We start from the raw sequence: 13,227 nt of genomic DNA on the forward strand, positions 1-13,227 counted from the left end.
ACTTGATCATTTAGAACTTGTTTGTATGGTTTCCTGTAAACATAAAATCCTATGATTGTGTCATAGGCATGTCACGTGCCAGTGTGTGTGTGTTTGTATGTGTGTGTGTGTGTTGTTCCCATCAAGATAACAATCTACAGATTTCTACAGATCAACCCAAGGGAAGAAAAGTCCATGTAAATAAATAGGCACATCAGTTATTTTCAAGCCCTAGTCATTGTTTTATTAAGTGTTTACTTTTCTATATATTTTCTGAAATATAATTTTGACTGTCATGTCAGAAATATAGGAAAATGTCATGTTTTCTAATAATTGAGATATACTGTTTCTTCGAATTTATGTATTATAGATGTTTGAAATTTTTAGTAGTGTGATTCCATTTTTTTGTATTTGCTTTTTTATACAAACCTAGAATTTAAAAATTGTTCTTGACTTTGTAAAGTTTTGAAGTTAATACAGTTTAATATAATAAACTTTGAACCATGACCTCTTTGCTATTGTGTCATTCTCTTAGAATCTGGCCAGTGGTTTGTGCCTATGCTCACTTAAACTTGGTGTTTTTGAGTTGTGTCCTATGTTATTAGGTTTTGTTTTGTTTTGTTTTTTCTATTTTATATGACTTAATAGGTTGGTTTCAGAAGGCTTTACTAAGCAAATTGCAAAGTTCTTGCCAAGTAAGTATTGCTTTAAGCCAGAAGAGTTGTGGAAAATCATGACTCTTAAAATTCTGTGAATAAGTTCTATGAGACTTACTTGTATTACAAATGGTTGGCAGTTCCTAAGATTCCCGCAGAAGAACTTGTTGGCTTTTATAGCAGCAATGGTTTGTATATATTCACAGTTTCATTTGTCCTTTCTCTTTTCCTCTCTGTCCTGCTCATTTAACGAAACTTGAGTGACTTAATACTTTTCTTCTTTGGGTTTTGGTTGTGATTTCAAGTAGTGCAGCAATGGCATTTAGGTTCTGTATTATAACAAGGTAGGGTTCCTATGCTCGTGTGTCACCATATGATTTATGACCACTGCACACTGCTTTTTGTGATCAGCTATTTGGGTTGTCATACAGTAAGACATCATTATGTAGCTGCCCCTAGCTGAAATCTCAGGCTTTTATTCTGTAAAAGAAGAAAGTAGTTGTAACTAACCCTGTAGATGGGGGTCCAGGATACCTGTGTAAGGAGATAGTACTTCTAGAAGATTTTATAAGTTCTGACAAAAGCAGTATTTGTGTTTATTAAGCTAGTATGCCAAAGCCATGGGTTTCTAATACTTCTGTACACTCTGTGCATAATGTGCATAGTTTCTTTGCAAAACTATTTACTTTGTGAAATTTTGGCCATGTCACAGGCATTTAACTAGACTCTTTTCTTAAGCAGGCTGGCCTTCCCCAGGCTTTGCTTTGTTTTGTTTGTATCAGTAGCACTTATAGTTTATCCATAAAGGAAATTATGGAAAATTTGAGGAATTATGAGGAAATTGTGCCCTTGATAAGCTCATGTGCTTTAATTATTTTTCTGCTAGCAAGAATATTAGATTTACTATGAAAAAAATACTTTAAAGCTAAATTTTTATTTTTGACTTGGAAATTATGAGACTCAAAGCATCTCTGCTTTTATCATTCCCTTCTGTCTCATTTTTTAAAATATAAAGAATTAAAGTTTAATTAGTAAATCTGTTATTAGATTATTAAGTGATTTAAGTTAAAACTCAGAAATAGAATTTAGAGGGAGTAGGTTTTCAGGAGGGACTAAGAACACGACTTTCTGTTTACAGAAGAAGGAAGAAAGCCTCTCTTTGTCTTATACACTAAGGGTGCGGCCTCATCCAAGTCCTAAGTTTAAATAAGGAGCCCTTAAGACATACAAATAGAAAATGTGGGTCTTCACTTCTTCCTTCCCTGAATAATAGAGATGTATATAAGATTACACATACACACTACATACGTGCATACATATCTATTAGTCCATATATGCATATACACAAAAGCATACATTTATACATTGCTTACAGTTTTGCTTAGGTGTAAGAAAAATGATTTTCTGTTCAGTAACCTGGGTGATTGTATGCTTGTTTTGTTTTTTAGACTCTTTCTTGTTGTTCTAGTTAGGTTCCTCTATTGCTGTGATAAAACACGCAAACCCTGGAAGAAAGGGTTTGTTTCATCTTACAGCTGGTCACAGTCCATCATTGAGGGAAGCTGGGTCAGGAACTCAAGGCAAGAGGTTGGAGGCAGGAACTGAAGTAGAGGCCACCGAGGAGTGCTGCTTACTGGCTTGCTTCCCATGACTTGCTCAACTTGCTTTTTTTATACAGCCCAAATTCACTTGAGCAAAGGTGGCACTGTCCACAGTGAGTGGGGACCTCACATCAATCAAGAAGTGCCCCAGGCACACAGGTCAAACTCATTGTGTATGAAATTATTAAAGCATGGGTTTATTTCCTTCAGTTATTCAGTTATACTAATTCTCTAAGTGCTATGCCATAGAGTGAAAATTAAAAGGTAATGTTAGACCATTCTGTCGCTTCTTAGTATGTTTGTATGTTTATCTTTGGCTTGTCTTATTTAGCAGTTTTGACATTTAGATATCCCTGAAGTCCTATGTCTTTTTCTCTTTTCAGACTCTTTAGAAGAACAAGATGTTCTTGACAATAGTACTGAGCAGAGAGATGACAAAATACCAGCTACAGAGCAGACAAGCCAAGTGATTGAAAAAACATCTGGTCCAGAGGAGCCAGCAGAGAACCAAGAAGAGACTGAGAACGAGGAAACCTCAACAAAGGAAGCCAAGTCACCTGTTCTCAGAGCTGATTCTGTTCCTAATCTTGAACCAAGTGAAGAATCTTTGGTGACAAAGTAGTAAATACTTCCATGTGCCTTCCTGGATATTTGTAGCCTTGTTGATGTTAGCTACTGCTTTTTTTGTGGTACTCAAGAAAAATTTGCCTTCTAGATATACGCTTAATATTATTCATATTCAGATTGCCCAGCAAGTTCAGTGTATCCAGTACTACCACTAGGTATTGACAGTAAAAGCACGTGGTATCAGTTAATATGCAGAGGCATAGCTGTGCATTCTAAAGTTAAAAAAACATTTTTGTTTTTTACATGTATAACTTGTAAATAATACCCATTTTGACATAGGAACAAATTTGGCTAGGAATAATTTCTTCCATAGTGTTTAAGGGTTGAAACATAATTAAGATTTTGAATACTTCATCATTAAATTTTAACTTTGGAGATATTTGCCAGTGGGAAGGAAATATCTGTTTAGGTGTTTACACCAAGTAATGCTGAAAGCTGTAACCTTAATTACATACGCATTGGTACGAATTCTCAGTAAGAATGCAACTAAACAGTCAAGTGCAGTATTTCTTTTGATGTTTTTTATTTTACAACTGGGCCAAAGGCACATGATGTATATAGTTAATGTTTACATAGTAATAGGAAATACATCTGCACTTGACTGTACTTGAATTCTTGGTATTATTTATATTTGTAATATAATGATGATATATAAATGGTTTTTGTGTGTGTGTGTGTGTTTTGTTAAGGAAAATAAAGATGACCTGGCAGCATTTTTCTTTGTTAAATATCTAGACTTCCTCACATAATGTGTTGATGGATGACTTGGCTATCTGAAAAATACCTTGGTAGAGAGAACTCACTGTATGATAACTATATAGCAAATTATGATGTTTTTCTTTTCATTTAGACTTTCAAAAATCAGAGACATAAGAGGTTTAGTGTTTCTAATCAGAAGTTAAATTTTTTCTGATTTTGAAACCTATTATGGCATAGGTAGTTTTTAACTTTGAGAGACAAATAAATGCATTTTTAAAAATAAGGCAGTTAAATTTAATGAAACTCACTAGACTGAGTATGTATACCAAGCATCAGATGGTGGGAAGATTTTTGATGTATACTAGTTATTCTTAAACACAATATGATAATTTGTTCTAGTTTCCTTTTATGTGTCTTATGTTGAAACAACTGAAGTGAATTTACATCTTAGGGGAGACATGTTACAATAGTGTTTCTGGCTAATCCTTTAGCTATCAAATGTTTAATATACTTATTATCATTTAAAAGTTTATATTTATGATTAATACCTCATCTGACATATATAAAAGAACCCAGTTTGTTAATATTCTGAGGCATTTTAGTGTAGTGCCTGTAATTGAAGCATGTGGAACTGGACTTGAATGTCAGCTTTGCAATCGTGGGCATTTCACCTAACCTCTCTGCATTTATTTAATCTGTAAAATGAAAAGAATAATATGTTTTCCATAGGTACTGGGAAGTTAAAAATAAGTTATATGATGTGCCTAGCTTTCTTGCTAGATAATTAATAGGTATTAGGTTACATGGTAGAATTTATTGGTATTATTGAAACCCTTGTGAAATATGGAAGGACCATAGATCCTTTCTTTGGTAGATAATGAAATTAAAGAAAACTATGAGCATTCAATTTAGTTGTTCTGAACAGAAATTTTCTGCATTAATGTCATATGCACGTGTCAATGATAGATTAAAGAAATGGAGAACTGAAACTAGAATGTAATCTTTTTATAAAAAGATGTGTTTATTTTTATTTTATGAGTATAAATGTTTGACTTGCATAAATGTCTGTGTCCAGCGTGTCTTGACAGGTATCTGTGGAGGCCAGATGCCTGGGTCATTTGAAATGATAGTTACAGATGGCTGTGAGCTGCCACGTGGGTGCTAGGCATCAAACTTGGCTTAGTCACTACGCCATTTTTCCAGCTTCATATAACCTTTTTTTGTTTGTAAATTTTACAAGGTGTGTGTGTATGTGTGTGTTAGCACCACATTAAGTCTTGTTAAAAACGTCTGATGTGCACTGCTCAAAAATGAGTACCTCAGAGAAATGGGATCGAATGATGAAACCAAGAAGATATTATAAAGACATCCCCCAAAAGGAATATAAAGGGGGAGCTAGGGAACTGCTCTTACAGAATGCCAGAGTGTGCTTTTCAGCTCCCAGCTTGGGTGGCTTGCTCCCTCCTGTAGCTCTAGATCCAGCAGATTTGATGGCTTCTCCCTGGCCTCCTAGGACACTAGCCTAATGTGCACTCTCTTCCCCACAGATATACGTAGTTAAAAATAAAAATCCAAATCTTAAAAGGAGCTTAGTAAAATTAACACAACAGGTGGGTAATTGTTGGTGTATTTTAAAACAGAAGATATTATTCTGATATAGTAGACAATGTCTGAAGTGAATGAGACTCCACTTTTCTGATTATTAAGATTAGTGTAAATGAGGGAGAACTTCCCTGTTCACAAATGCTCAGCTTGTCGTTGTTTAACGTCCCTCTCACTGTGTCCTCAGTGTGGCCTGAAGACAGGGCTTAGCTTCTCTCTCTGTCTTTCCTACCCACACCTTTCTACTGAAGCTATAGGACTCTCACTCGGTTCTGTGGCTATACTTTGCCCTTTCTGCCTCAATGTCAGCTTCATTTTTCTCTGACAGAGAGAGCCTCCTCTTCTCCCTGTCTGAAGCTAACCCTTTTAGTCCTGTATCAGGTCACTTTGTCTTTGCTCTGAATTCTTACTGCAGGGTATCTTGTTTTCCCCTCAATTGTCTTCACAATTTGCATTTCTTCTGTCTGTATGTGGAGTGCCTGCTCATTTCTCATGTGGATAACGTACCAGATCCAGGGACTGCTCAGTGCTTAACTCATGCTCTTGCTTGGCAGATTGACTCAGCTGAGTGTCCTTTTTCTGAGACACCTTTATCCTTTAGGTTCTGGATGTGCACTGCTGTTACCTTCCCTGGCTTCTTGTTTTCAGCATCCTTTGAAGACTTCCTCTGCCATCTTTAAATGTTGATGCTCTCTGGCTTCCAGCTATTGTCAGTTCTTATTCTGTGCATTCATTCTCTGGGAGCTCTCCTCAAGCCCAGGGACTTAATAATTACTGTCTGTCTATGAATATCAGATCTTAGTGTGGTCTGTTTATGTATTTACCCACCTACTGCCATGGCATAGTGAAGTCAGTATTTCTTAAAAACAAAAACCCCTACTTATGCAAACCTGTGTGTCATTTCACCAAATAGCATCAGTATTAAAGCCAGAATTTAAAATATATTCCCTCTTTCCCTCTGACTTTAAAGTCTTCATTCCCAGTTTCTTCCCCCACATCCCCTGTAGAATATTGCAGTATAGCTCAGCCTGGCTTGGCTTTGTGACTTGAGGCCTCAGATTCTTGGTGCTGGAATCATTCTATGAGTTGCTGTGCCTTGCTCACCCCTAAACATTTTACACTTATATTATTTTTCCATTTCTTTTGAATTATATTAATGATAAATCTGCATTGTTCCACCAAACAAATGCTGCCTGCTTTATGTATGTGTGCTTACACACAATTTTGTTTTGGGGGGAACAGTCCTGTGGAGATTTTGTATCAAGTATGGGAAAGAAACAGGATGTAGAGAGAATAAGCAGCCTTCTAGAGGTCTCTATTGGCATGTGGAAACGTCTGAGATCTGACTGTAAGATCACTTGTGATGTTGGCATTGAAGCCACCACCTCATACATGCTAAGCCCTGCTCTGCTGCTGAACTGTTTCTTCCGCTCCCAAAGCCTTACTGTTAATCATCATTGTATTACCTTCTAACTCCTGCCTCTGTCACCTCACGGGATGAAAGCTACCTTTTAAACTCTGTCTTCGATCATGCTGCTTTCCTATCCATTCTGTGCAGTGGGTCCTCAGACCTTTGTGGCTGTCTTCAGTCTTTCTGTGTTTGAGAGAGGACATCTGAATTACTGTATTGACTGATAAAGTCCAGAGCAGTTGTCTTTCCAGTTGGCTCTCACATCAACTTTTTTGCATTACAACTACTGTTGCTGCTACCTCCGCTCCACTGCTTACGTCCTTTCAGTATACAGAGGTTATTGTTTTCAGTGCTGCACACATGCAGTGTTTCTCCTAGTTGCCTGCATTTCTCAAGCTCTTCCTCCTGAAATACCTCGTTTATGTAGATACCGAAGGAGCTCAATATACAGCTGCTGAATTGTAGTAGCACTGCTTGGAACCCAAGGTTGGAAATTATTATTTATTAATAAACTGAGGTTTTTACCATGTACTCATTGTACATATACATCTTCACAGTAGAATCAAGTTTGTAGCTGAATGTGTTACGTGTGTGCGCGTGTGTGTGGGGAGAGAGAGGTAGATGGGTGGGGGGAGGAGAGATTGCTTTTAATTATTTAATGATTGTCATTAAGATAATATATGCTGAGTTCCAGAATGTTAAATGATTGTCAGTTTTAGGTCAAGGATACTTGGCATCTGAGCCAAGTCAGATTTAATGAAGGACTATTTATATTGTACCATGAGTTTTCACTGTTTCAATATTAATATGTTTATGATTTCGTTAACAGGTTTATTTCTAACTGACAGTACCTACCTTAATTGCCTACCATATACCATGTTAGCTTTTTGTATGTGTCACTTGAAGGGTAGACTGAGGAGAACAGCTGTTTTGAGTGGTTGTGGGCAATGGAACTGCTCTAGGAAGTTAGCAGAAAAAATGTTTCTATGTGGTATAAAAATTGTAGATGACATTACATACAGTTCCAAGTAATGATGAATCAGTGTAGAAATGGTTATGAATTAAAACCTTTTATAATTTGGCTTATTTCAAGTTTATTAAATTTCTGTGTTTTAATACTACTAGCCATCAGATAAAAATATTCTGAAGTTAGACAAACAATTATAAATATGGAATAGTTGTGTCTTTGAAACAATGAAAACTAAAATGAGTGCAGAATTAAAACCTTATTGAATTGCATCAGTCTTTAGGCAATTAATTTGTCTCAGCTTATTTAAACTAATTGTCATTTTCTACTTTTTTTTTTTCAAACTACTACCTTTAACCTTGTTTAGGGCCCGAGAGACGGCCCAGCAGGTAAAGGTGTCTGCTGCCAAGTCTTACGAGCTAAGTTTGATTGCTGAGAGCCACACGGTGGAGGATGAGAACCAACTCCCTCAGGTTGTCCTCTGACCTTTGTGTGCCTGTTGTGGCACATTTGTGCTCCCCCCCCACACACACAAATGAAATCATTGTAAAAGTAAAATGCTGTTTAGAATTGCTGAAGTGGAGCTGAGAAAATTGTTGTGTAAGCAGGAGGGCCTGAGTTTGTGTCTGCAGCACCTGTGTAAAAAATGTACGGCATGGTTGGTTGCCTGCTGCTGTCACCCCATTACTAAGGGGTGGTGACAGGTGGATTCTGGAGCATGCTGGCCATCCCTGCCTTTTTCCCTTGGCATCAAAACTGATAAATGTTGGAAGTATTCTGAGAAGATTAAAAAGTGTTCTTAAAAACTTCCCTCAGTCCAGAATTCTGTGAAAAGAGGCCAAGTTTTTAGCTACTTGAGGCTTTTACCAGATCCCTGCCATTTGCTTTAGGAAAACTGAGAAAATTTTATTTTCATGGAAATAAATTTCTTAGTCTGCTTTGCCCGGGGTTGCAGGCAGGATTGGTGCACACAATGCTGCTTGTTGTTCAGGCTTGTACTCTAGGTACAATCACACTATTAGGGTTCTTCCAGTGACGTCAGGGAGACAAGTGTCACATGGAGATGGAATTCATTTCCTAAAGCTGGTTTATAGAGCTGCAAATAGGATTTAAACATGGTGACTATGATTGTTTTCTTTACTACCTGTGTGCACTCCTTTGCTAGCTTATGGAGTTGGGCTAAAGCCCTTCAGTTTGTCATGGTTGGATGGTATCTCACATATCATTTGTATGGGAGAACCCTGGTTGCTTATTAGGTCTGCTTCTCAGTTCTCATGGAATATTGAACACAGACTATGTTTCTTAGTTATTATATTCTTCTTGATCTCAAACCACAGTAAACCAGTACTTGGCACAGACATATTACATAAATAATCAGAAAGCTGGATTCCAGTTACTTAGTGGTGGACTTGCCTTTGCTAACTAACACACGAGGTTGGCGTGCTGTTTCTGTGTGAAGCTCCTATGAATGATGGATTTGGGACTAGAGAGGGAACAGTAATTGAGGGCTGGAATATATTGTTTTTGTTCTCTTGGTGCCTGATACAGGGGAGCCTCAATAACATGAGTGAACTAAGCTGGAGATGACCTAAACACATGTGATGAGGTGGGAGAGTCGGCAATGCTCAGAAGAGCCTGATACTTGGGTTGGGTTTAAGAATTTCGGGTAAGATCATTTGAGTTCAACAATCCTTTTCCTGCTTCTTATGAGATATGTAAAGATATCAATCTAAGAGTATACATAGTACACTACACACACACACACACACACACACACACACACACACACAGTTTCACTATGTATTTCTTGCTGATCTTGGATTGCTGTGTAGACCATACTGGCCTTAAACTCACAGAGATGAGCCTGCCTCAGAGTACTGGCTCTGGACTGATTTTCACTTGCCTGCTTCTAACCCATCTGATGCTATGACTGATGTTTGCTTAGAGCTTACTTACAGTTCTACTTTTTGACATCTGCGTCTAGTGGGGCCTCGATACACACACACACTTTTATGCAACATAATCTAAGACTATTTCCTTTTTCAAAATATAGGTTAGCATATAGACTTTAAAGTTGGGTTCTTGCCTCAACGCAAAACAGAGCAAATGGAAATGGATCCCGTGCTTTTATTAAGACATTCGGTGTGTATTTTATGAACTATAAGCTGTTTCCAAAACTGAAACTGGTTATTCATGTTTTACTGTCTATTAGCAAGAATTCCAAAGGCTTTGCTCACCTAATAAAGGAGAGCGTCTTTTAAAAAGTTGCAATGGCTTGCTTTATAAAAACAACCTTTCAAAAGAAATCAAATATACTTGGAATAAACTTATTCTCAACTATGTGTTCACATAGCTACAGTGTATGCAGTGTATGGATTTTCAGAATAGAATACTTTGAGTCCTGTAATTGAAATTGAATATAAACTGGAATAAAATCAATATTCTTGAGACCTATTTTGATTGAATATTGTGTATGGGTTCTTGTTGTTCCTTTTCAGCACATTTTCCTTTTGGTTTTTGAAGATCTGAATTCCCTCTGATTGTTCATGAAACCTTTCTCCCCTTAAATATGGTAATCTCCTGTAGTACAGCTTATTTCAGAACAGCAGCTAGGCAGATGGATCAGTGGGCAAAGCCACTTGCTGCCAAGCCTGACTACTTGAGTTCAGCTCCAAGGGCTCACATGGTAGAAGGAAAGAACTGACTTTAGAACGTTGTCCTCTGACCTCCATATATGGACTTCATACATGTACCCCCACCCCAAATAAATAATGTAATAATAAACCACATCTGGGCAGTGAAATTAGACTACTGAAAGCCAAGCTTTTCTTTCCACTGTTCTCTGTTCTCCCCTCCTGCTGGCCACTGATGGAGAGAGCAGAAGCTGTTTAGGTTTCAGTAGGTTGATAAAACCAATTTATCTACCCAACAAACACTAGCTATGAGTCCAATATGCCACATGACTACTAAATCGAATGTCAGCAGGATCGTAGTGTGCGTGGTCGGAAGAGGAGCAGAAGTGATGGCTTGTCTTCTGGTCAGCAAGCTCGGTTTCAGGCTGCTGCTGTACTCCCCGAGAGTCGTGAGAGGTATGGCAGCTGCCACTTCTGTCCTCAACAGTCCGTCCCCAAGGCATGCAGACCGTTTGTGCACCGTGGGGTTTTATAAGCTCTAAAGAGTGATTTATGTCCTTAATTTTGCCTTATTGCCCACCAAGTACTGCCCTCTGTCAGAGGGCCTGGACTATTTAATCTTTTAGATCTTTGTCTTCATTAGTATAGCAATTTTTGCTTGTAATCATTGTACTAGACCTCGTTGATAAGCTAAGACACTGTGAGATTCATGGTGTTGACATCTAACCTTGCCCCTGACCTCTGGCCTCTCTGCTTCCAAAACATGGATTCATTTTTTTTTTTTTTTTGAAAACCAAGGTAAAACTCCATCTCTTTTTTTACACATATTGTGGGCAGTTTAAAGGTTGGTCAGAATCAAATACTGTGCTTTCAAATTTGATAATGTATGAGTGCAGAAGGTTGACCTTTGTTTCATAGTCATACATCAGCCTGACATGAGCAGTAGACGCAGCAGTTACCTTTGGTATATGGAATAGTGCTTTAGTTTCCATCTTCCGTGCAATTATTGCAAAAAAGAAAAATTTTAAAATGCATTTAAGTTCCAGTTGTGAAATTTGTGAAGTTTAGTGTTTTTGGAAATAGTTGTAATTTATACAATAAGCAGTTCATAATTTATTTCCAGCATAAGCTTGGTCTCCAATAAGATCCACTTGTCCACTAATAAAGATTGCTACTTATTGCTCTGATAACAGATTAATATAAAGCTATTTTATGTTTTAGGGGTAAGTTTTAAAACATAGCTCAAAGACGTTTTACCAATTTTTTTATTACATATTCCTGTAATTGACTGAAAGAATATTTAGTGATAGTAAAGACCCATTTGTGGTAATAGAATGCTGCATACAGGTTCTGCCATCTGTAGAACTTCTGTTCTACCCTGTGCATTTAGTCATTCATTTTCCCTTTAATGAATGCTACCTATGAGCCAGGCATGGGTGACAGAGAAGAGACTGAAACCCTGGTCTCAGGAGCTCATGGTGCCTGTGTTTTGTCTAATAGCCGGGTTCAACCATAAGTTCTGAGGTAAGAACAGTAACTCCACGTAAGTGGTGAAGTGAAATTGAAATGTGCATGGGACAGACAGGAGACCAAGTTGGCCTTTTGATTGCACACTGTGCATCAGAATGATGTGAGGAAGTTAGTGACTTCTCAGAGGGTTCTTTCATTGAGAGACACTGTGGACAGTGAGAGGGCCTCCGTTAGTACTCACATGTCAGACTTAAAAGCCAGGCCAGCGTGCCCAGAATGGAACAGTTCTTGCTGTGTTCCCATCCTGCCCTAATTGCTCCATGACTGCCACTTTACCAGCTCTCTGTAACTCCCCCTTCCTTGTGGGATTCAAGGAGTCCAGAAGCCTCTGGAAATGCAGTTTTATATGTGTGCACACATTGTTCCAGGACCAGAAGACCGAGCTCATTTAATTTCCTAAGAGGAGCAGGAGTCAGAGGGAGGCCATGGTGCTGGGGAGAATGCAGATTGCTCAGCATCATAGTGTGTTTAGACTTAGGTAAAACTGGATGGATCTTCCTTCACACAGAGAGAGTTCTAATCCTCATGGATGAAGCCACTCTGCTAGGCACAAAAGAAACCATGTTGTACTTACTGAGTGGTAAAATTAATGTAAAAGTGTTGTTCAGTGTGCTTTTGGACTCATGATGGCTTTATTGGTGGTTACTTTTGAATGGAAGAACACCTTAAAATATGTCACTTAAGTTCTGAAATTTAGAATACTGTGAGGAAGCACAGTACATGTGGTTGTGAATATTACATTTCTATTCCTTCCGTTCCAGTTTACTCTTTAGTTGTTTCCAGTTCTCCCCGCCCCCAGGAATCTTCTGCTTCTGTAATGATATCATACAATTAATTTTATCTTATCCATGTCTTTTTCTGTTTTGCTTTTTGAACCTTTTTACTGGAGGTTCAACCCAGGGCCTAGTGTAAGCGCTCTACCACTGAGCCTCGTCCCCAGCACGGAAACTTTCTGCAAAGCTATTTGACAGCTTTCTATCTTTTTGACACATTGTTTTCTTTCTCTTAGTTTTTAATCCACTCAGTTTGTACTCTTTAGACATCATATAATAACAGCTATATATGTAGCTATATTCTTAAAGCTAAACAGGGTCTGAGCAAGCTATTCCCTATGTGGGAGCAGAATTGGCTTCTTGTAGCTCTTTTTCACCGGAAGCTGCTGCTACCACATTCTAGACTCCATCACAGTCCACTTGCTGTTGTCTGTAGACACCTGCCACTAGCGAGAGATGGCAGCCCTTCAACTTACTTACAGAAACGGAGCAGCTGCCAATGCTGAGGAATTTTCTTGTCCCATGTAGGCATCTCAGGACATGATTGCAAGGATGCCTAGTCTTGATTCTTCTCACCCCAGTTTTCCCTCCTTAATTTCTTCTGCATTTTTTTTTTTTAGTTTTAAGTACTTATTATAGTGAAAAAATATACCAGAATGTTTAGAATGGAAGGAGAGAGTTAAACCTTTAAATACAGTTTTTAAAATTTAAAATGATGTGAGGAATACTGGTTCAGTATTAAGAGAAAA

General features: G+C 38.0%; 1 protein-coding gene across 4 annotated transcripts in view; it reads left to right on the forward strand.

Annotated features, from left to right (window-relative positions):
* Positions 1-10,009, forward strand: part of Lnpk (lunapark, ER junction formation factor) — a 64,041-nt gene extending 54,032 nt beyond the window's left edge. For 3 of the 4 annotated variants that reach the window (XM_021155620.3, XM_021155619.3, XM_029472767.2), the window contains exon 13: positions 2,620-10,009. In XM_021155620.3, the coding sequence (XP_021011279.1) occupies positions 2,620-2,858 (239 nt within the window). In that variant the 3' untranslated portion in view covers positions 2,859-10,009. The remainder of the gene's footprint in view (positions 1-2,619) is intronic. The other variant, XM_021155622.3, reaches the window with a different exon arrangement.
* The last annotated feature ends 3,218 nt before the right edge of the window (positions 10,010-13,227 follow it).

The sequence above is a fragment of the Mus caroli genome, unplaced genomic scaffold (genome assembly GCF_978045245.1).
Source record: "Mus caroli unplaced genomic scaffold, Mus_caroli_1 scaffold_2, whole genome shotgun sequence".
Classification (NCBI taxonomy): domain Eukaryota; kingdom Metazoa; phylum Chordata; class Mammalia; order Rodentia; family Muridae; genus Mus; species Mus caroli.